General features: G+C 44.1%; 2 protein-coding genes across 3 annotated transcripts in view; both read right to left on the reverse strand.

The window, feature by feature from the left end:
- Positions 1-178: 178 nt before the first annotated feature.
- LOC118426268 (NLR family CARD domain-containing protein 4-like) overlaps positions 179-23,713 on the reverse strand; it is an 82,305-nt gene continuing 58,770 nt past the window's right edge. For both annotated transcript variants that reach the window (XM_035835553.1, XM_035835552.1), the window contains exons 5-9: positions 23,205-23,242; positions 6,771-6,795; positions 3,457-6,427; positions 2,910-3,016; positions 179-219 (exon numbers count right to left, since the gene is read on the reverse strand). In XM_035835553.1, the coding sequence (XP_035691446.1) occupies positions 2,953-3,016; positions 3,457-6,427; positions 6,771-6,795; positions 23,205-23,242 (3,098 nt within the window). In that variant the 3' untranslated portion in view covers positions 179-219; positions 2,910-2,952. The remainder of the gene's footprint in view (positions 220-2,909; positions 3,017-3,456; positions 6,428-6,770; positions 6,796-23,204; positions 23,243-23,713) is intronic.
- LOC118425381 (NLR family CARD domain-containing protein 4-like) overlaps positions 16,251-23,713 on the reverse strand; it is a 37,867-nt gene continuing 30,404 nt past the window's right edge. The window contains exon 6 of the mRNA XM_035834189.1: positions 16,251-16,878. The gene's annotated coding sequence lies outside the window, so the exon portion shown is untranslated. The remainder of the gene's footprint in view (positions 16,879-23,713) is intronic.

Consider the following 23,713-nt stretch of genomic DNA (forward strand, 5'->3'; position numbering starts at 1 on the left):
GCACACCTGTAACAAACACACCTGTTAGCACACCTGTGGTCCCCACACCTTACACCTGCTGGTGTACTTACACAGGGTCCAGACTGGAGGGCACCTATCGGGACAGCCACACCTGAAACAAACACACCTGTTAGCACACCTGTCGTCCCCACACCTTTCACCTGTTGGTGTACTTACACAGGGGTCCAGACTGGAGGGCACCTGTCAGGACAGCCACACCTGTAACAAACACACCTGTTAGCACACCTGTAGTCCCCACACCTTACACCTGCTGGTGTACTTACACAGGGGTCCAGACTGGAGGGCACCTATCGGGACAGCCACACCTGTAACAAACATACCTGTTAGCACATCTGCATCAAGGTGTAATTGCAATTGGATAAAAATATTGGAGACATGCAATAAATGAGCTCCAGTTAAATATCAATCATTGCAAGTGGTCATCTAATGAAACCAAAATTATGTTTGGGCATTGTAAGATTTTCTTTAATTTTATTTAAAAAAAATTAATTTCTTTGATTAAGCTTTTAAAAGATAGAGAACTAGAGTTCGGCGACCTCATACCTCCATGAAAATTTAGAGCTTTCGTAAATTTCATGCAATTGACTAACACATTAACATAATTAATGCATGGTGTTGTTCATCATTGACTAACGTACACATGTCACAGTTATAAAATTCCCATTATTAATCATAAAGCGGTTTTGCAATTTTTACATAAATTATACAAAAAAGTTCCTCATTACCATATTTGGTATCTGCTTATATTCCACCTATCATAATTAACATGTGTTACATGTATTCAGGTCCAGTTATTGAAAACAATGGAACTATACAATTTCCTCATTAAGTATGCAAATTAAGGCCTCATTTGCATAACATGTACAGTCAAACCTGCCCAAGCGACCACCTCCTCTCAGCGACCACCTGGCCATTTCGACCGCTTTTTCTCGGTCCCGATTTTTTTTCCCATTGACGTAAGCATTAAGCGACCTTTTCTCAACGACCACCTGGCCAACGCGACCGCGACCGGCCAAAATTGGACCCATAACGACCGGTTTCATCGATTTTTTTATGATAACTATCGCGATTTTGAGCCGAAATCGGCCAGTTTTCGTCGGATTTTGACTGCCATTACGATGTTATGTTTAGAATAAAGATGGCGGCGGTCAATGGGGCATTCTACTGTAATATGGGAAGACATTTCGAAAATCCGAATTTAGTTGTTACAGAAGTTTTTTAAATCTTTATCATTATAAAGTGAACGCATGCTGAAACGTATATAGTCTAAGGCCTCATTCCTTTTTAAGAAAGATCTGTGTGAGTGCTTTTGTCCAACCAATGGTCCAACTGTACTATACATTCATCCGTGGGTAAGTAGGCTATCGGGACGTACAGGGCATCTCCGCAGGCATCGGATTCGAAAGGTACACCGAAGTTATTTCAGATAAGGCGATCAAGAACAGGCGATCAAGAACACAGCGACGCATAAAGGCATGTATGGTAACTAACAGCATCAAAGGTCCGTTACTGTTTAAAACGTTAGTGTACGAATGTTGAGCAGTTCTCTTCTTGTTATGAATAACGTTGACGACTTGCTGTCCTCCAGAGAGAAATTGTATAGCCAACTAAATTTGTATATCATTGGTCCATCTAACGATCGTAGACGAAGAACTGCAACATTTACAGCACGTACTTTACTGTATGGTAGAAATCCGATTTATAGAAAGTAACGTTATATTTTTTTAGACTAGGGTAGGTCGAGTAGACTGTCTTTTTAACCTCCTTGACTTGAGTAGAGTTTCTCTGGCGCAGGTAGGAACGTCCTGATCCAATTTGTCCAATTTCTGTTCATTTACAGTATTAAAATTCACCAGACTTACTGATGATTATTACTTACGTTTTTGCGTGCGTGTGCGTGTTGTATTTGACATTAAAGGCCTCGCTTACTTACTTCTTTGCGTGCGTGTGCTTGCTATTTGCCATTAAACACAGCGGAAACCATTTATACTACGCATCTGGCATGTTTTGAGTCGATACTCTTCTCAGCGACCACCTGTCCAAATCGACCGATTTTTCCCGGTCCCCCGGGTGGTCGTCTTGGGCAGGTTTGACTGTATATCATTATGAACATCTTTGCCCAAGCTACCGGCATGCCTAAAATGAAGGCAATCCGTCGTTCCTTTCTGCAGTTATCCTCTTTGGAGTGTCTTGACAAAAACACCCATGCAGTTCCACAATTAAATGTTAGGGGGCTGAAACTTGTCCCACTTTGTCATGACACCAAAAGCTATCTATCACCAAAACGTCAAGACCATAGCATGTCTGGAACAAGAGATACATTGAAAAAACTGCTATGATAGAATATTCTCATTAATTATGCAAATGTACTCCTGTTTTGCATAATTAGTATCTTATCTTGTAAAACATTGTCTAAGGTACCTACATACCAAAAATGATGAAAATCCGTTGTTCCCTTCTTGAGTTATCGTCTTCAGAAGTTTTTGACAAAAATGCCCCTGCTTTCCTAAAACTAGACGCTAGGGGGCCCAAACTTATGTCACTTATTTCCGAGCACAAGAGCTATCTAATACTTCAAAATCGTGACCATGGCTTGCTCAGAACACGAGATAGCAAACCCGGAAGTTGCGCTGCAGTACCAAGGGAAGCCGCTAGGGGGCCCAAAATCTAATCATTTCCAGCTTTCATCACACCCTACCAACACACCAAGTATGAAACCAATCCACCAAGCCGTTCTTGAGTTATCTTGTTTACACACACACACACAGACAGACAGACAAACACAGGGTAAAATATAACCTCCATGAAATTTCATGGAGGTAATGATGTACCTGCACAGAAGTTAAACATGTGAATTTAATTTAACATCACAAATACGGAATGCTGACCTCAGGTGAGACAATGTACAGAACAGGTCGGCATGTTGGGGACTCAGGTCAGATCCAGGCAGCTGGCTGTGGTGTCCGCTCCCTCAGGAACTCCATCCCTAGAGTAGCTGTGTATGAGGGGATGCTTAGCTACATCAAATGCTACATGTTGACATGGCATGAACTGAAATTAAGTTGTAATCATATGCAGAATGTAGGAGTAAAACTGATAAACAAGATATTCACGACAATGTGGTGCCTTATAGTTATAGCTTAATGTATACACTCAATATGGGTATGTACCATTGAAATAAGTGTACCAGAACTATATATATCTACTAGGTTAATCTTCTAACATCTTATATCACAGACTGGTACAGTTTTGAATGTAATGCAAAAATCAATTCATACATCTTGCCACATAGAATTCCATCAAATATTACTTAACATTGGAGTCACTCTAAATTATTCTGAAGTGCAGTACAGTATGCCTATAGGATAACCAGTATAATTTAAGCTACCCTACAGTACAGTACAATATGCATATAGAATGACCAGTAAAACTCACCGCAGCTCCTCTAGTGCTGGGTGTTCCTCAGCAGCCTGCACCACAGCCTGGAACCCTGCAGGCTCCATGGAAATGTCCTCCAGGTCCAGCCGCTCCAGGGCAGGGAGTCTGGGTAGAGCCTCGGCCAGAGCCATGGCAGCAGTGTCAGACAGGTGTGCAGGTGTGTCCCAGTAACCAGACATGCCCAGCATGGTCAGTGCTGGCAGTGCGCTGATGAGCTGTGCGACCCTCCCCAGTCCGGCTCCTGTTACTCCCCTATTCCCCCCAATGTCCAGCTTCTGTAGTGTGGTGTTATAGTGAGGGGCTGTGGTCAGACTCTTAAGCTTGTTACCAGGTGGGTTTTGTTCTATATCCATACTGCTGGGCTGGCAGAGTGTTTGCACCAGTGAGACAATCCCTGAGTCTCTTATGTTATTGTCCCACACATCCAACACCTGTAATTGCACCAGGTGAGGCAGAGCTTTGATCAGGGATGATATTCCCCTGTCACTGATACCTGTACGCTCGAGAACCAACACCTTCATGGCTGTGAGGTGGTGGAGGATAGCAGCCAGGCATTCCAGCCCAGGGTCTCCTATGTCATTTTCACTAATGTCCAGTTGGATCAGTTTGGTTAGCTGACACAGTGCAGGGACCAGTGTGCGCATGCCTGTGGGGCTGATACTGATGCTCCTCAGAAGCAACACCTGCATGGCTGTGAAGATGGGGAGGACAGTGGTGAGAGATTCTAGCCCAGTGTCACCGATCTTATTCTTATTTATATCTAGTTCTGTCAGTCCAAGTAGGTGGCGCATGTAGGGAGCCAGGGATGACATGCCCACAGCTGACATGGAGACTCCCAACGCTAACCCTCCAAGACGGAGTACAGCCAGGTGTGGAACACTGGACAGCCCAACCTGTAGGACTGCCATCCCAGCATCACCAAGGCCAGGGTTACAGCTAAGATTCAGTTCCTCTAACAGAGACATGTGGTTGAACCCCTGCACAAGTGGCTGGAGTGATGATGGTGTTAGGTCTGTGTGAGACAGATCGAGCGCCCTCAGACCAGGAACATTCTTCAGAACTGAAACCAGCCTGGCTGTCTCATTAGGTGAGTCAAACTGTCCTGATAGTTTCAAGTCCAATCTAAGTCCAGGAAGTGAAGTTGTAAAACACTGCTGTAGGTACTGAACTGTGTCTCTGCTGTCAGTGCCTTCAATGATCGTAAGTATGAGCCTGTCCGGCAGGTTTGCTGAATGAAGATTTTGTATGTAATACTTCAGAGCTGTGGCTTCTCTACTGTTAACGGAGCTGTTCAGCATGACAATCGGCAGGGTTTGATTGATGCCCTGAAGCACTTCTGGTTCTTGCCTCTCACAGAGGATGGTCAGGCACAGGGATGCAAACCTTTTATAGGTTTTGCGGGACCTTTGTATGTCTCCATCCATTGGCACATCTAGCCTTTCAAAATGTTCTGGTTTCAAATGTGAGAACTCTCTGCTGCCGATCTTGCTCAGTTCCTCCATCACAGCTTGTGCTGCCCGTGAGTCACAGCCACACGTGAACTGAAGCAGGTTATTGACTTCAAACACCTTGGTTATGGAGGTAAGCTTTAGCAGCTCTACAATGTCTTGGTTCAACAGAGCATGAGCAACATATCGTCCGGCCAGGAACTCTTGCATGGTCTTGTGGGAAAAATTCAGCTGTTTCCTTGGATGCAATCTTGAGGAAGAACCCTCCAAGGACACCACACCCAGCTTTAACAACAACTTCCAGTTCACATTTTCTTTCTCTACTTCTGTTAGATTAAGCAGGGTCTCATTCCTCAGCAGTGCCTCTAGCGCAAGCATGCCGAACTGCAGTAATGACTCAGCAACCTCTATAGGCAGCCCTTCTGTTGGCATGTCCACTCCTTCCCGCTTACAGTACTTTCTAACCAGACATGTCAGCAAGTTGTCGTACAGCCCCGTCATTGTTCCAGTAGACACCATCTCTTGGTCCTCCTCCCACAGCAGACAGACCAACATCAGGAACATTGGTGTCTGGATGAGGTTATTCAAGAGTTTGTTATCTTTCAGAACTACATTTATAGCAGACGTTGTACTTTCTGTCTCAACTTCCTCCTCATTATGACTTTGTCTAGATGAGTCTGATATATCACTGAGTCTATCATCATCCTCATCAGTATCACTGTCATTGTCATCAATGACTGTGAAATATTGTCTGATGAACTCCTCGGACAGCTCAGGATTTTCTGTGATGAAGAAATACTTTCTCACATATTTCACCATATGTTCAGGGGAGAAGCCCATGATGTGCACATGACAGTCTGGCCGGGTGTACTGCTGCACTCCTGCTGAGGGTCGGGAGGTGATCACAATCGTGCTGTTGGGGTACAACTTGCCAGACAGCAGTTTGGGAATGGCCTGCCCAGCTGCCCTGGCCTCAGGCCGCAGCTCATCATACCCATCTAGGAGGAAGAGCACACGGGACTCGTTCCTCTGTAGGAGTGCTCTGATGGACTGTATATGAATACCTTTAGTCGTTTCTGGAACACACTGGTCCCAAACCATTTCCTGTATGGTCTGCCCCTCTGTCACCTCCTGGAGTCTTATCAACAGGACGACGTCATGTTGAATGCCCAGCTCTGTTTTCTGTGAGACGGCATCTAGGACTTCTTTAGACAGAAACGTTGTCTTCCCCCCTCCGGCTTCACCCTCAATCAGAATACACCTTGGTGCTGTGGACAGTCCTGTGACATCTGGGTTGAACAAGTCATCTAATGAAAGCAGTTCTTTCCTCTGTTCTGCCCCCATTGATTCTGACCTGTTATAGTTTTCAGATGTTTTGAGCTGTTTTTCACTTGTTGGTACCAACTCTAAGTGGGTGAAGATATCACTGAGAGTAAGTGTGAAATTTTCATTCCAGATCAGAGGCTTAAAATGAGACAGTTTCAACTCATAGTACTTCTTCACAGACTTCTGGAATACATCTGGAATAGAATGGACATTGATTTTAAACTCCATCTTAGTAAGAATCTAAGACTTAAGCAATATATCACACTGAGGATAAACCTTGTCAGCTTGAACTCTTGGTGCTTGTTGACAGAGTTTTTTAAGTTTAATCTTTATATCTGTGTACTTCACCAAGCCTTCGTCTTTTATTATAGCAAGGTAGCAAGGAGTGACTCGGGCCTAATGTTCCACCAGGGTACCTTTGTTAATTCAAGACAAAACTTTACGTTAATTCAAAATTAAAAAGAACCTACTGGCGATACAAACTTAGATGAGATTTCCTAATTTCTTATATAAATTCTGAAACAGTCTGATTCCCACCTGTCAATGAAGAAGACTCTGTTCCAACTGGAACTGGGGCATCTGGAAGAGAAGAGAAGGGTTATATATCTATATGAATTTTTTTATTTTATTATAAAACTCTTAGTAACAGTTTCAACATTGACAAACCCTTTAAATTGTTTTATCTTGTTTAAACCTTTGTTCATCAGTAGCTCAAATAGGTTTCCAGGCCACTTTTCATTGAAGTCACAAGGGAAGAGGGAAGGGTAAGAAAAATATGACCAAGACACATGTACAGATTACATGATTAAGGTCCTAATAATCTACACATATCTACACATACGTGGTACAAAATACAAAATGGAGTGAAAGCTGGTATACATGTATGGTTTATAGATACTGAAGATTTTCGAGTTATGTTCAAAGTGAAAGGTGATTTGACTCTTCCAAATACTTGAATTTTAACTCCTGTCTGATTCTGTCAGTTGATTCAACACTCTTCCAAGTGATGAGATAATAGAAGCTGATAAAGGGGGGGGGGGGGTCAAAGGTTTCTCTCAGCAATTTTTAAGTCAGCTGTAGTGGGGCATGCAGATTTTTATTTAACTGCTATAATAGCATGGAATAACCTCTCACCTTTCTGTTCACTAGGAGCTGGTTTCTTCCTCAGAGGAAACTCTTCTCCATCCTCCCCCTTCCTCTTCAGCTGGCTGGTACAGGGTTGGGGGGTACCTGTCTCAGAGAGATAGATTTAAGTACAGTGTCAGTAAAAGGTTTTGCGTTAGTAAGAAGAAATACATATAACATGAAACAAATTTGGTCCAAACAGTTCCAGTTTATAAATGTGCCCTTTCCTTGTTGACTCTGATTAGGGGAGGGGAAATGGCTAGTTCAGAAATATCAAGCAATGGAATGCTCAACAATAGATCTAGAAGATCTACTGTAGACTAAACACTTTCCTTCATAATTTACACTGACTGGTACATTTAGGGGATCCATGTGCACAGTTAATCTATAGAAAAACAGTGAAATATAACACTCCTGTAGATCTTACCTATGATGGAGTCTGCTCCTGGGCTCTGGGTATCACAGACTCCCTCTAACAAATGTTTCAGACTTTGAACTTGATCTGAATATTTTCTTACACTCTCTCCCTGAGCCAGGAGAAGGTCTTTGAGCTCCATGTCTTCCTTGTACAGTTTCTCCAGCAGGTTGAGATGTCTTTCTTCCATTTCAGGATCAATGCTGGAATTGAGTCTTTCTGAAATTGTGTCTCTGTCCCCACCAAGGGCAACCAAGATATCCATCAGTTCCTTCCACAGCCTGTCAAAGTCTTGTTCAGACAAGCTCGTGCTTGAGATGTGTCCGTAGTTGTCGTTTCTAAAGCGCCGAAGTCTGTCCCGTTCGCTTGAGTACAGTGCATCTCTACCGAGTTCTAACCACACAAGTTCTTTCAAGAGGAGTTCTAAGAGTGATATGTCGAAACCCTGTGCAGTATCTGGAACATTACTGTTGGGTGGATACAGTGTTTTCCTTTGGCCAAAGTTCAGGTATGGCAATCCACAAAGATGTCCCCTATGCTTCTTTAGCTGCTCACAAAGACTTGGGGGTTTCATCTTCTTGAGTTCATCCTCAAAAATGTTTGTTAAAAGTGCAGTCCCCACTTCCACTAGTGTAGATCTTAGATAAAAGCCCCTGGTTGTATCTGTGGTGTAGATCGGACCTGTCTGAGCCATGGCAGGGTTGGTGTGGAAGTCTTCACTTAAGGCAGGAGCTCTCTCTTCTCAACAGTTACTGTTGTGTCAGTCATCAGTGATGGTCAGTCCTGAGTGATCACAAGATAGAGACAGTGCATGCTTACTAGTAGCAATGTAGCTATAATGTATTCCTGATGAACTTACACACATTTTTCCCTAACTGGACAAACTCCAGACCTGCAGCATCATATTAGTAACAGATGGGTGGACAATAAAACAACACATACCCTAACATCTGCTTGGAGTCCCAAACTAGACCCAGACTCCCATCAGACTATCAACAAATGGTGGCAAGCCATATTAAACTAACATATAGCCAAGTTAGGCGGAAATATAGCCATGTCAAAATAATATATAGCCATGTTAAACTAACATATAGCCAAGTTAGGCGGAAATATAGCCATGTCAAAATAATATATAGCCATGTTAAACTAACATATAGCCATGTTAAACTAACATATAGCCAAGTTAGGCGAAAATATAGCCATGTTAAACTTAACATATAGCCATGTTAAACTAACATATAGCCAAGTTAGGCGAAAATATAGCCATGTTAAAATAACATATAGCCAAGTTAGGCGAAAATATAGCCATGTCAAAATAATATATAGCCATGTTAAACTAACATATAGCCAAGTTAGGTGAAAATATAGCCATGTCAAAATAATATATAGCCATGTTACACTAACATATAGCCAAGTTAGGCTAACATCTAGCCATGTTATTTTTTGAGTAGAGCAGATCAGTGCTTAGATAGCAGAGTTTAACCTCTAATACTGTTAACGGGAGGGGGCCATACTTCGACAGGGGTCCAAATTTCGACAGGTTTTAAAAATCATTGTTGCGGAGAAATGCATAGATGCCTGCACATGAGAAGTACACTAGCTGTAGACTAAACCTTGTTGTAAATAACAACAAAGACGGGGTATGTGTCGAAGTTAGCAAGTCCAACAGATAACGATTGAAAAACTTGCTCAAGTTTGACGCCTTCCGTGCAAGTTGACGAGCGAACGTATCGAGACCATGGCCCGGGAAACTCTTGAATTATTCTTCGCAAAATACGACATGTGAAAAAATACCACCACACATAGAAATGATGTTTATTAGCCTTCCGAAAAATACTACCTGTGTTCTGTTCTGCCTTTAACTGGGTTGGATAAACGGAGCTAAAATGATGCCACAATGTTCACGCAGTCGGGGCCCCGCCATAATTTTTACTGTCACGCACGAAGGCGGGCGAGCGATGTTCAACACGTTGAACTCAGTCAACCCGTCCGTCGAGCGACAAACATTCAAGAAAAATCGATCCCTACCGACTAAAAAATCCTGTAGCCATTGCTGCTGCCATAAGACAGGATGAAAAGGCAATCAAGGAAGCCGAAAAGCGAAAATGCCATCACAGTCCAACGTAACAATGCGCTGCCGTTTTGCGGCAAGTTGGTCTCACCGTGAGAGGTAAACGTTTTAACACACCGTATTTGAATAAGTCGCGTAATACAAAATATGACCCATATTTGGTACAAAAAAATAATAATGAAGACTTTTAGTGCTATTCTATTTGCATAAGTTGTTTAAAAATGCACGGCGATGGTCTGGTTGTTACTATGTCGGAGTTTGGACCCCTTTTTTGTGTTGGAACGTTCTGCTAGGACGCAAGCCGAAAACCTGCCATAAGTTTCGTGCGCTGTCAAAGTACAGTGCGGAATGCTACTGTCAAATGAAATATATATCTGTACAGCTTCAATGACAGTTATATGGATGTATACAAGATCTTAACTTGTTTTTGATGAGTTCACTGTAAAATGTACATTGACAAAAGCCATGCGCATCCACTTAGAACGGGTGTCGAAGTATGGCCCCCTCTTGTTATATTACTTATATGATTTGTACTTTGATTTTTCAAAACTTTCGTTATTTTGGTGAACATCATTAACTAATATCATAATTCTTTTATGCCATTGAGGACCCTTCATGTCAGTCGTAAAGGTCAACATCATTTGGCGCAAGTATGAGGTCTTGGAACTCTTGTTTAGAAAGTACAACAGGAAGTTAACGGTACCAGGAGGCCCTTAGTACTAATCAATTCTTCGATAGGACAAGACCTAACTACCTACCAAATTGCAGGACAATCCATCAATAACTATTTTTAGCTATGCTGCAATATTGTTAACGTTTGTCAGAGTTTTGTTTTCAAGTGGAGCGGTTTCGGAGCGGTTTAAAATTTTGAAGCAAGGACTCTACCTTTAAGTTTAATAAAGTAATCGAAGATACTCTACTCCACTATATTTTACCACACGATACTACGACAAATCACACATATCTGGCGGAACTTGATACACTGAACAGTCGACAGACGGGAGCTATACTTACTTTTTTTGTTGTTGTCACCAGAAAACTTCTGGAGAACTTGTTGAAGCCGTCTTTGATAACTTCTTCTTTCCACTTTAATGCCGCCATCTTGGAATGTGGAACATTCTATTGCACGTTTGGGGTGGTAGTAAAGTGTTAGCTATAGATTACATAATGGAACAAAACATAGTCTAAAGTTACACAAATACCTAAACATTGTCATGTAAAAGTCAATCTAAATACATGTACATTATACATTGTGCAGTGCAGCACAGTATAATATGAAATGCTATCTGCTGTTACTCCTGCGGGTTGAAAATGGACTGTTCCGTGAAGGAACCACCAGAGAGCAAGATTTTGGCGGCACCTCTGGGGCGTTGCCCTTGTATTGAATTGCATTTTTTTACTCGTACGAATTCCCTAAATGATCGATTCCTGTCACACTTCAGAAACCTTTCCTTTTACAGTTGGAACGTTTTGCCAGAAAGTCTTTTGAAGAGTTTTTTTTTTTTTTAAATCTCTTTTCAAGTGATTGTAGCAAATATTTTTCATCTCGTATTTTTCATGATAACCAAGTCATGAGTCCCGTCTGGTCATGGGCAATAGGCCTCGGAATTGTGTTTTTGCCTTGCCGCCAGGCAAGGCTTTACGCCAGCTTTTTTCCATGGATCAATGGACGGACCTTTTAACCCAGCCCTTCCAAAGCCCCTTCCAAAGGCCCTTCTTTCCTTGCCGAGATTCATGGCTTAGTTAGACAATGGTACATTCCAGGCGAGTATTAAAACGCTCTTCTAGACGCATGTTACTGTATGTGGTCCAGCGTAATAAATCTACGCTTTAACTCACCATGTTTATATAAATATATATCACAAATTGCATCAGAAGGAACTTAGTTTGTAATAAAAAATAATGCATATTCATTGTGGGTCAAAAAGTTTTACAAAACCTGTTTAATGTGCCAATAATTCATCTGACATAAATTATGATAATGAGGGGGGGGGGCGACATGTGGAACTCGGGATTTTTAAGCGTAGAATCTAGTCTAACTTACCAAAATAACATAAAATACGCGGCAAGGCACAGCTTTTTTAAAAAAGATTTCTTGTTTGTTGAGTAACAGGAACCCCGCCGCCCGCTGTCTGCCACGGTAGTCCGCCGTGTACCGCCAATCCGGAAATGCCTCCTCAGATGCTCCCGTCAAAGATTACTATCTTCTTAGTGCGAGTATTTCCCGTCATCCTTTGCGCCGCCTTTCCCCTAACTTTAAATGTTGGATGGGTAAGCAACCGATCTCCCTGATGTGCGTTACCACTTCCGGTGTTTTCGATCATCTGTGTTGTGGTGTGGGATCGTACGGCGGGCCCGTTTAGGCGCCTTGTCGGTTTTCGTGGTACTATTTGAGAAGTTTGAGGGTTTCAACACGCTGACAAAAGCTACGCTGCACTGCAGATACGTTTTGACCCTGTTTTTTCCACTGCTTTCGTCTGATTTTCGTGATCGGTAACGTCGCCAACCCGAAAGTAAGAACTGAGATAGGAATACCAACTTCCTTAGGAATACAGATCTCGTGAAACAGATGGCATTTTAGCGATTATTCAAGTATGGACCGTTCTACAAGAATAATGCATCAATGATTATAACCATCACATGTGGTTAGTGCCAGCGTTTTGGTAAATATACTAGCTACCGATGCGTTTTTTTTACGACGACGTGGTGTGGCCGCCGCCGTACTGCTGGTAACGCAGTGACCCGGAAATCGGCTAAAATTCAATGGCGTTTATTTTAATTTGAAATGACTAATATGTGCTCTTTGTACGTTAAATGGCCTCCAAATAACTCGACGAACATAATTCACTTGAAAGTTTTGACTTAGATATTAGAATTTTGCAGAAAACGGCGATAGTAGAAAAGGCCTTTCCCACCTAGCTCGCTTCGCTCGCCGCGCGGCTTCGCCGCGCTCTAAATCGGCTACGCCGATTGGTCGGCTCAGCCGACCTTCGGGTGGAAAAACTCCTGCGCCGATTGGTCGGCTTCGCCGACTTCCCCGACCTTCGGGTAATCCCCAACCCCGGCAATGCTCAGCGATACGGTGTACGGGCGAATCAAAGACAATTCCTTGGCCTACCGCCTATGGTCTGGTCTGGGACTGTTCCTCTATCTCTGGGGAGGTCCAAGTAAATAACACCAAGCATAATCTATGCACTTTCTGATGGTTAATTCACTCCGTTAATGTAAAGAGTTAGTCTGATCATCGGGGGCAAAGACAATAAATAATAATTGGCAAGGACCATTGAAACAGTGTAAGGGATAGTTGGACACTGCTTAGCCTTTGGATAGTGTCTTTGCCCCCGATAGATCTACTTGGAGATTAAACCAGAACCACCATCATCGTCAGCGGCTTGACCAAGAACCTGTTCGCGGATTCGGCCGGCTCTCTCGGCCTGGACCTGGCTGCACTGAACATCCTTACAAACTTGTAAAACTAACAAATTGGCAAAGTTGACTTTAAAACACTGCACCAACACTACTAGTACTGCTGTTTCACCGTTTGCCACTTGCACTAAGAGCATGTAGCACGATTAAAAGCTAAAGGCATTATATATATATTTATATGAGAACAGTTGTGCAAGTTCCCTGTAAATTTTGGCTTAAGGAAAAGTCCTTCTTAGATCTTTGACCTTGGCAGCGATTGGTTCTGTCAAAGTGCCTTGAAAATCCCTCATAAAAGTTGCTGCGCTGTCACTCAGTTTAACTCAGTTATGAGATGGCCAACTGTGTAAAGATTTATCAGTGACCAAGGACTTGCATTGACCCAATGTTCTTCCCTGCAGCCACGTGGACGACATCGACCTGTTCGCGGCCGGCCTGGCTGAGCGCTCCGTCCCGGGCGGGCTCCTCGGCCCCACCTTCACCTGCCTGATCGGGCGCCAGTTCTGCAAGCTCAGGAAGGGCGACCGCTTCTGGTTCGAGAACCAGGGACAGTTCTCGCAACGAAAGTCATTCTCATCGTGCTTTGTACTTTTATAGCGTTATCCAACGTAAGTAATTTCCTTTGTACTGTATACTGTAAATGCTTGTGTCTAGTCCTTTGCCGTAAATGCACATAGCATAGGACTGATTTACAGATCTATAACTTAAAGGACTAGCTGGCTACATTCTTAAGTCGTTCGTTCCTTTATTTATTCCTTCATTCCTGGTTTCTCTCCAGGCCAGCTGGGTGAGGTCCGTAAGGTGACGCTAGCGCGGGTCCTGTGCGACAACACGGACGACACGAGCTCCATGCAGCGGCACGTGTTCGAGCTGCCCGGCCCGGGGAACCGGCGGGTCTCCTGCGCCTCCATCCCGCAGATGGACCTCTCCGCCTGGCGCGAGTCCGCCACCGTCGTGGGACAGGTCAGGGACTTCTTCACAGGTCAGTTCCTTCTCCTCACACCTTTTACAAAGACATGACATCAGTACAAGGTTAAGGGCCTAGGGGGTTCCGACAGAGATGAGACTGGTGCAAGGGCCTAGGGGATTCCGACAGAGATGAGACTGGTGCAAGGGCCTAGAGGGTTCCGACAGAGATGAGACTGGTGCAAGGGCCTAGGGGGTTCTGACAGAGATGAGACTGGTACAAGGGTCTAGGGGGTTCCGACAGAGATGAGACTGGTGCAAGGGCCTAGGGGATTCCGACAGAGATGAGACTGCTGCAAGGGCCTAGGGGGTTCCGACAGAGATGAGACTGGTACAAGGGCCTAGGGGGTTCTGACAGAGATGAGACTGGTACAAGGGTCTAGGGGGTTCCGACAGAGATGAGACTGGTGCAAGGGCCTAGGGGATTCCGACAGAGATGAGACTGGTGCAAGGGCCTAGAGGGTTCCGACAGAGATGAGACTGGTGCAAGGGCCTAGGGGGTTCTGACAGAGACGAGACTGGTGCAAGGGCCTAGAGGGTTCCGACAGAGATGAGACTGGTGCAGGGGCCTAGGGGGTTCCGACAGAGATGAGACTGGTGCAAGGGCCTAGGGGTTTCCGACAGAGATGAGACTGGTGCAAGGGTCTAGGGGGTTCCGACAGAGATGAGACTGGTGCAAGGGTCTAGGGGGTTCCGACAGTGATGAGACCGGTGCAAGGGCCTAGGGGTTTCCGACAGATATGAGACTGGTGCAAGGGTCTAGGGGGTTCCGACAGAGATGAGACTGGTGCAAGGGCCTAGGGCAGGTTCTAACAGAGATGAGACTGGTGCAAGGGCCTAGGGCAGGTTCTAACAGAGATGAGACTGGTGCAAGGGCCTAGGGCAGGTTCTTACAGAGATGTCAGACTTGTGTAATGGCACTTGGGGTTCCGACAGAGATGACACCAATGATATTGAGGTTCTTGCATAGATGACATACATCCCAGTGCAACGGATGGGGGCATGGTGTTCACATGTAGTAGGTCATGGTTCAAACAACTGCACAGCTTTTTGTAAAATGTAGCCAGGTCCTTTATGCGTAACCTCTGTATTGTGTACCTTATCTGTCATGTCTAACCTTTATCGACTTAGCACTGTAATGATAACTACATAGGACTATTATAGCATAGTCTTAGGTCCACTGGGTTCAACCGTGCACCACTTTTTTTGCCAACTTCTTTCTCCTATTTCCAGACTACTTCGGTGGCCTTCGGGGCTGAAGGATGGAAGATGACACCACAAAATGCTGCTACCAATCTGTTACTGAATATTTAATATACATGTAATACACTGAACCATGATTACAAACCAAGAAATGACAGCAAACACTTGTACATTGCCAGGAATATATAGATGCCTAATTTTGTCTCCGTATCTCATACATACATGTAAGGATAGAAGTCGGACAATAAAGACTTCACCATGCTAAGTGCCCTACACCTTAAGATGATACACAGATAGTCAAATATTTTCATTTTATCTCTGTATTTGTGGAGGCTTACATGAATATGTCATTTTTGTACAAGTACTAAGGAGATAAAGCCATAAGTATATATCATGGAAGCTTCAAACCGAAACATTTAAACTTTTGTGGTATGTCCAGTTTTGGACAGAATGCTGACTGTTTTTGTATATATGTACTTTGTATTTTTAGGGGAATTATATCTTATACCTATAGTTTCTACAGTCTGGCCAAATATGTTTGTTAAGTTTAAGTTTTCCTTTGTATTTGTTTTGTTTTGTTTCCTTGTCCTGGTGCCTGTTGTAAACATCGAGTAAGAGTAAGAATATAATGAATGAATGAACATCGAATAAAAAATTTATTGATACAAAAATACAACCACTTTGATATGGTATCATAGGGATCTTGAACCAGTTTAGTTCACTGAAGAGCTATTCTTCTACTTGTCATGACAGAGAAGACAGACGCTATGTACAGTATTTACAGATTCTTTGTACCTAATATATATAATTCCCATACTAGCTCTTTTAGACAAGCACAATGAACCAACAGCCTAACATCCCATCCTAAGGACTGCAAACCTTTCAGTAGCGTGCTTGTTGGGTGGCAAAGTTTAGTAAAAGGCCAAAATTCGAATACTTTTGTACAAACGCTATGGAGCTCATAAATACATCTCCAAGTGAAAGATTTTGATCTTTTTAGTAAACCTGATGGAACAGCCACAACTGTATCAAGGTGTTTCTGCAATGTCCATTGAATAATAAAAACGCTGCAGACATGCAATAAATATCATAATATCAAGAGCTTCAGTTAAACATCAATTATTGCAAGTGGTCATTTGCTGAAAGTAGAATGATATTTGGGCATTGGACAAAAGAGAATGCTGTGCTCATGTTAGGAATGAAGATTATTTCTGACTTTTCTAACTGTAACATTATAATCAGCCTCGTTTATTTCCTAAATAGCTGCCATAACTGTCATAGACAGTATGTCCTCTTATCATTTGTAGTCTTGTGTCCAGATGTGCATCATATACGCAGATGAATAGTTGAGTTGTCACAGGATTTTGGATACGATTTCAAAGATGTTGGAGTGATGTCTTTTGAGTCATGGTCCGGCTTTAGGCATTTCAGGACATCCATACCTGCAAAAGACACATCTGTTAGCACACCTGTGGTTCCCACACCTTACACCTGCTGGTGTACTTACACAGGGGGTCCAGACTGGAGGGCACCTGTCAGGACAGCCACACCTGTAACAAACACACCTGTTAGCACACCTGTGGTTCCCACACCTTACACCTGCTGGTGTACTTACACAGGGGGTCCAGACTGGAGGGCACCTGTTGGGACAGACACACCTGTAACAAACACACCTGTTAGCACACCTGTGGTCCCCACACCTTACACCTGCTGGTGTACTTACACAGGGGGTCCAGACTGGAGGGCACCTGTTGGGACAGCCACACCTGTAACAAACACACCTGTTATCACACCTGTGGTCCCCACACCTTACACCTGCTGGTGTACTTAGAAAGGGGGTCCAGACTGGAAGGCACCTGTCGGGACAGCCACACCTGTAACAAACACACCTGTTAGCACACCTGTGGTTCCCACACTTACACTGCTGGTGTACTTACACAGGGGGTCCAGACTGGAGGGCACCTGTTGGGACAGACACACCTGTAACAAACACACCTGTTAGCACACCTGTGGTCCCCACACCTTACACCTGCTGGTGTACTTACACAGGGGGTCCAGACTGGAGGGCACCTGTTGGGACAGCCACACCTGTAACAAACACACCTGTTATCACACCTGTGGTCCCCACACCTTACACCTGCTGGTGTACTTAGAAAGGGGGTCCAGACTGGAAGGCACCTGTCGGGACAGCCACACCTGTAACAAACACACCTGTTAGCACACCTGTGGTTCCCACACCTTACACCTGCTGATGTACTTACACAGGGGGTCCAGACTGGAGGGCACCTGTTGGGACAGACACACCTGTAACAAACACAACTGTTAGCACACCTGTGGTCCCCACACCTTACACCTGCAGGTGTACTTACACAGGGGGTCCAGACTGGAGGGCACCTGTTGGGACAGTCACACCTGTAACAAACACACCTGTTAGCACACCTGTCCCCACACCTTACACCTGCTGGTGAACTTACAAAGGGAGTCCAGACTGGAGGGCACCTGTCAGGACAGCCACACCTGTAACAAACACACCTGTTAGCACACCTGCTGTCCACCACACCTTACACCTGCTGGTGTACTTACACAGAAGTCCAGACTGGAGGGCACCTGTCGGGACAGCCACACCTAAAACAAACACACCTGTTAGCACACCTGTGGTCCCCCACACCTTACACCTCTGGTGTACTTATACAGGGATCCAGACTGGAGGGCACCTGTCGGGACAGCCACACCTGTAACAAACACACCTGTTAGCACACCTGCTGTCCACCACACCTTACACCTGCTGGTGTACTTACACAGAAGTCCAGACTGGAGGGCACCTGTCGGGACAGTCACACCTGTAACAAACACACCTGTTAGAACACCTGTCCCCACACCTTACACCTGCTGGTGAACTTACAAAGGGAGTCCAGACTGGAGGGCACCTGTCAGGACAGCCACACCTAAAACAAACACACCTGTTAGCACACCTGTGGTCCCCCACACCTTACACCTGCTGGTGTACTTACACAGGGAGTCCAGACTGGAGGGCACCTGTTGGGACAGCCACACCTGTAACAAACACACCTGTTAGCACACCTGTGGTCCCCACACCTTACACCTGCTGGTGTACTTACACAGGGGGGTCCAGACTGGAGGGCACCTGTCAGTGCAGCCACACCTAGAAGAAACACATCTGTTATCAGAGTATTGTTGTATAACTGAAATTGAATATAAACACTGTAGACATGCAATTTAGGTTAAGAACTGTATCTGTACCAGCTTCCCAGGCACGTGGCGCGGCAGCAGCTGGTTATATATATATATATATATACTCGACTTAAACATTTAACATTGCAAGTGGTCATCTGATGAAAGCAAAATGGCGATCTAGCATTGAAAGACTAAATCTACCTTTTAAAAAATAGAAAACGCTGCGTCAGGAGAGAAATTTTAATTTCTGACTTTTCTGATTAACACAATTTATTGTAATTAGCCTTCTTTATTCCTAAGTTTTCAATTTTCTTAAATTTTTAAAACTTTGGGTCTTAAATATTGAAAGAACGGATTGATGTTTTACATTATATTGGGAGCTCTCATAATCATAAATGGAAACAAAATCTGTAACATGTAAGCATTACTTTAACCATAAAAATGCAGTAAACTTACCTCAGCTGAGGCAATGTACAAAACAGGTCGGCATGTTGGGGACTCAGCACCACCTCAGGCAGCTGGCTGTGGTGTCCGCTCCCTCAGGAACTTCATCCTCAGAGTAGCTGTGTGTGGGGAAAGGAAGAAAGGAGATGATTAGTTACATCAAATGCTACATGTTGTCATGGCATTAGCTGCAGAGTGTGGGAGTAAACTTACTGGATAAACTGATCTATAAATAAGTTGGTGCCATACAGTATAAGTTAATAATGCACTCTCAAAAAATGGTAATTCATTATTGAAGCGTACCAAAACAGGTGTGTATCTTCAATCAAAATTCAATAGCACAGACAGTATAGTATAGTCTTCACTCTTGAATGCTTTGCAAAAGTCAATTCACACATCTTATCACTTAGAATTCCATCAAATATTACTTAAAACTAGACTCCCTTTAACCTACCCTGCAGTACAATACATTTTTACATATATATTAAACAACTCACTTACTTGATATTAGGGTCCCTTTGAAATACTGTACCTTGAAGTACAGTACAGTATGCCAATAGGATAACCAGTATAACTAGAGTCCTTTTAAGATATCCTGCAGTCAGTACAGTATGCCTTTGGGCCAATAGGATAACTACATTGTAATATAACTCACTACAGTGTCTCCAGTGTTGGGTGTCCCTCAGCAGCCTGCACCACAGCCTGGAACCCTGCAGGCTCCATGGAGATGTTCTCCAGGTCCAGCCACTCCAGGGCAGGGAGTCTGGGTAGAGCCTCGGCCAGAGCCATGGCAGCGGTGTCAGACAGGTGTGCAGGTGTGACATAGTAACCAGACATGTCCAGCCTGGTCAGTGCTGGCAGTGCACTGATGAGCTGTGCGACCCTCCCCAGTCCAGCTCCTGTTACTCCACTATTGAACCCAATGTACAGCTCCTGTAGTGTGGTGTTACAGTGAGGGGCTGTGGTCAGACTCTTGTCACCAGGTGGGTTTTGTTCCATGTCCAAACTGCTGGGCTGGCAGAGTGTTTGCACCAGTGAGACAATCCCTGAGTCCCCTATCTTATTAAGACTCACATCAAACACCTGTAATCGCACCAGGTGAGGCAGAGCTTTGATCAGGGATGATATTCCCCTGTCACTGATACATGTCCATCTGAGAGCCAACACCTTCATGGCTGTGAGGTGGTGGAGGATAGCAGCCAGGCATTCCAGCCCGGGGTCTCCTATGTCATTCTCATTAATGTCCAGTTTGATCAGTCTGGTTAGCTGACACAGTGCAGGGACCAGTGTGCGCATGCCTGTGGGGCTGATACCGATCCACTCCAGGACCAACACCTGCATGGCAGTGAAGATGGGGAGGATGGTGGTGAGAGATTCCAGCCCAATGTCACCGATCTCATTACCACTTATATCCAGTTCTCTCAGTCCCACTAGGTGTCGCATGTAGGGAGCCAGGGATGACATGCCCACAGCTGTCATGCTGACTTCCCAAAGACGGAGTACAGCCAGGTGTGGAATACTGGACAGCCCAACCTGCAGGACTTCCATCCCAGCATCACCAAGGTTATCATTTCGAGTAAGATCCAGCTCCTCTAACAGAGACATGTGTCTGAACCCCTGCACAAGTGGCTGGAGTGATGATGGTGTTAGGTCTGTGCTGGACAGCTCCAGCGCCCTCAGACCAGGAACATTCTTCAGAACTGAAACCAGCCTGGCTGTCTCATCAGGTGAGTCAAACTGTCCTGATAGTCCCAAGTCCACTCTAAGTCCAGGGAGTGAAGTTGTAAAACACTTCTGTAGGTACTGAACTGTGTCTCTGCTGTCAGTGCCATAAGGGACCTTAAGTATAAGCCTCTTTGGCAGGTTTGCTGAATGAAGATTCTGTATGTAATACTTAAGACCTGTGGCTTCTCTACTGTTAATGGAGCTGTCCAGCATGACAATTGGCAGGGCTTGACTGATGCCCTGAAGCACTTCTGGTTCTTGTTTCTCACTGAGGATGCTCAGGCACAATGCTGCAAACCTTTCATAGGTTTTGCAGGACTTTTTAATGTCTTGACCCATTGGCACATCTGACCTTTCAAAATGTTCTGGTCTCAAGTGTGCGAACTCTCTGCTGCTGATCTTGCTCAGTTTCTCCATCACAGCTTGTGCTGCCCGTGAGGCACAGCCACATGTGAACTGAAGCAGGTTACTGAGTTCAAACACCTTGGTTATGGAGGTGAGCTGCAGCAGCTCTACAATGTCTTGGTTCAAAAGAGCATCAGCAACATATCGTCCAGCCAGGAACTCTTGCATGGTCTTGTGGGAAAAGTTCAGCTGTTTCCTAGGATGCAATTTGGAGGAAGAAACCTCCAAGGAGACCACACCCAGCTTTAACAGCAACTCCCAATTCACCTTTTCTTTCTCTACTTCAGTAAGATCAAGCAGAGTCTCATTTCTCAGCAGTGCCTCTAGCGCAAGCTTGTCGAGCTGCAGTAATGACTCAGCAACCTCTGTAGGCAGCCCTTCTGTTGGCATGTCCACTCCTTCCCGCTCACAGTACTTTCTAACCAGACATGTCAGCAGGTTGTCGTACAGCCCCGTCATTGTTCCTGTAGACACCATCTCTTGGTCCTCCTCCCACAGCACACAGACCAGCATCAGGAACATTGGAGTCTGGATTAGATTATTTAAGAGCTCGTGATCTTTCAGAACTACAGTATATTTTGATGTTGTATCTACCTCCTTATCAACATGTCTGCCAGCAGTCAAATCATCATTGTCATCATCAATGTAATCATCTTTGTCTTCACCGTGATCGTCATTCTCTTCCTCACCATGATCATCATCATCAGTGTTATCATCTTCGTCATCATCATCATCATCCTCTTTATCATCATTATTGTCATCCTCTTCATCGTCATCATCCTCTTTATCATCATCATCATCCTCTTCGTCACCATGATCATCATCATCAATGACTGTGAAATATTGCCTGATGAAATCCTCTGCCAGCTCAGGATTTTCTGTGCTTGAGAAATATTTCAACACATGTTCAGCCGCATGTTCAGGGGAGAAGCCCATGATGTGCACATGACAGTCTGGCCGGGTGTGCTGCTGCACTCTTGCTGAGGGTCGGGACGTGATCACAATCGTGCTGTTGGGGTACAACTTGCCAGACAGCAGTTTGGGAATGGCCTGCCCGGCTGCCCTGGCCTCAGGCCGCAGCTCATCATATCCATCTAGGAGGAAGAGCACACGGGGCTCGTTCCTCTGTAGGATTGCTCTGATGGATTGTACATCAATATCTACAGTTGTTTCAGGAACACACTGATCCCACACCATCTCCTCTATGGTCTCCCCTTCTCTCACCTCTCGGAGTCTGATAGAAAGGACGATGTCATGTCGTTTGCCCAGCTCTGTTTTCTGTGAGACGGCATCTAGGGCTTCTTTGGACATAAACGTTGTCTTCCCCCCTCCCGCTTCACCCTCAATCAGAATGCACCTTGGTGCTGTGGACAGTCCTGTGACATCTGGGTTGAACAAGTCGTCTAATGACTTCAGTTCTTTCCTTTGTTCTTTCAAGTCCGATTCTGACCTTTTGGATTTTTTTGTTGTTTTCTGCTGTTTTTCACTTTTTGATATCAACTCCAACTGGGTGAAGATATCACTGAGGGTAAGTGTGAAGTTGTCATTCCAGATCAGAGGCTTAAAGTGAGAGAGTTTCAACTCATAGTACTTCTTCACAGACTTCTGGAACACATCTGGAATAGAAAAGACACTGTAGGATTTAAAACTCAAACTTAGCAAAAATCTAAGTGTCAATTAAGACACTTTATATCAGTGGATAAACCTTGTCAGCTTAAAACCTGGTTCTTATTGGCAGAGTTTTGGAACTTTAATCTGCAAACGAGGGTACTGTTAGGCTTACATTCTTTTACAACTTAATCCTATCAAGTAGAAGATCTTTTAATATACCAAGAATTATTCTGATAGTGTTCTGTCAGAGTACATTTGATTAACTAAAAGTTCACCTGTATGTGACAAAACCTACTGACGAAACACTGTCTTTAGATTTCCTATAACTTTTTTATTTAAATTCTGAAACAGTCAGATTCCCACCTGTCAATGAAGAATTCTCCGTTCCTGCAGCTCCAACTGGAACTGGAACTGGAAAGGGCTCTTCTAGAAGTGGACGGAACTGGTCTGATTACATGTTATTTTTTTAAAGTGGACAGAGAAGAGTAATATGTAATGGTGTTCTGAACAATAATAAGCAAAATGAAAACAGTTTCAAAACAATTTTAGACCAGAATATTTTGGTTTACCGGTATTTCAAAAGTGAAAGTGGTTTACTCATGTCATCAGCAACTTGCTTTAATACAATTTGATGATAAAATGAAAACCGTAGAACGCGTTATTCTCTGAAATACGGCTTACGCCGGGTCACGGACTGACCCCACTGCATGGGTGTAAACAACAGCTTATGTTGCAACAAAGACGCCTTAGATATACATAATGTTTATACTTTTTTGTATCTATATGATTTGCCCAGCACAGCCAATGATATGTGCTAAGATAAGGCCATACCAATTTTATTTGTTGGTTCTCGGAATCGCCGCTTCTATTTTTCCCATTTCAAAAAAAAAAAAAAAA

Source organism: Branchiostoma floridae, chromosome 11 (assembly GCF_000003815.2).
Source record: "Branchiostoma floridae strain S238N-H82 chromosome 11, Bfl_VNyyK, whole genome shotgun sequence".
NCBI classification, from domain to species: Eukaryota; Metazoa; Chordata; class Leptocardii; order Amphioxiformes; family Branchiostomatidae; genus Branchiostoma; species Branchiostoma floridae.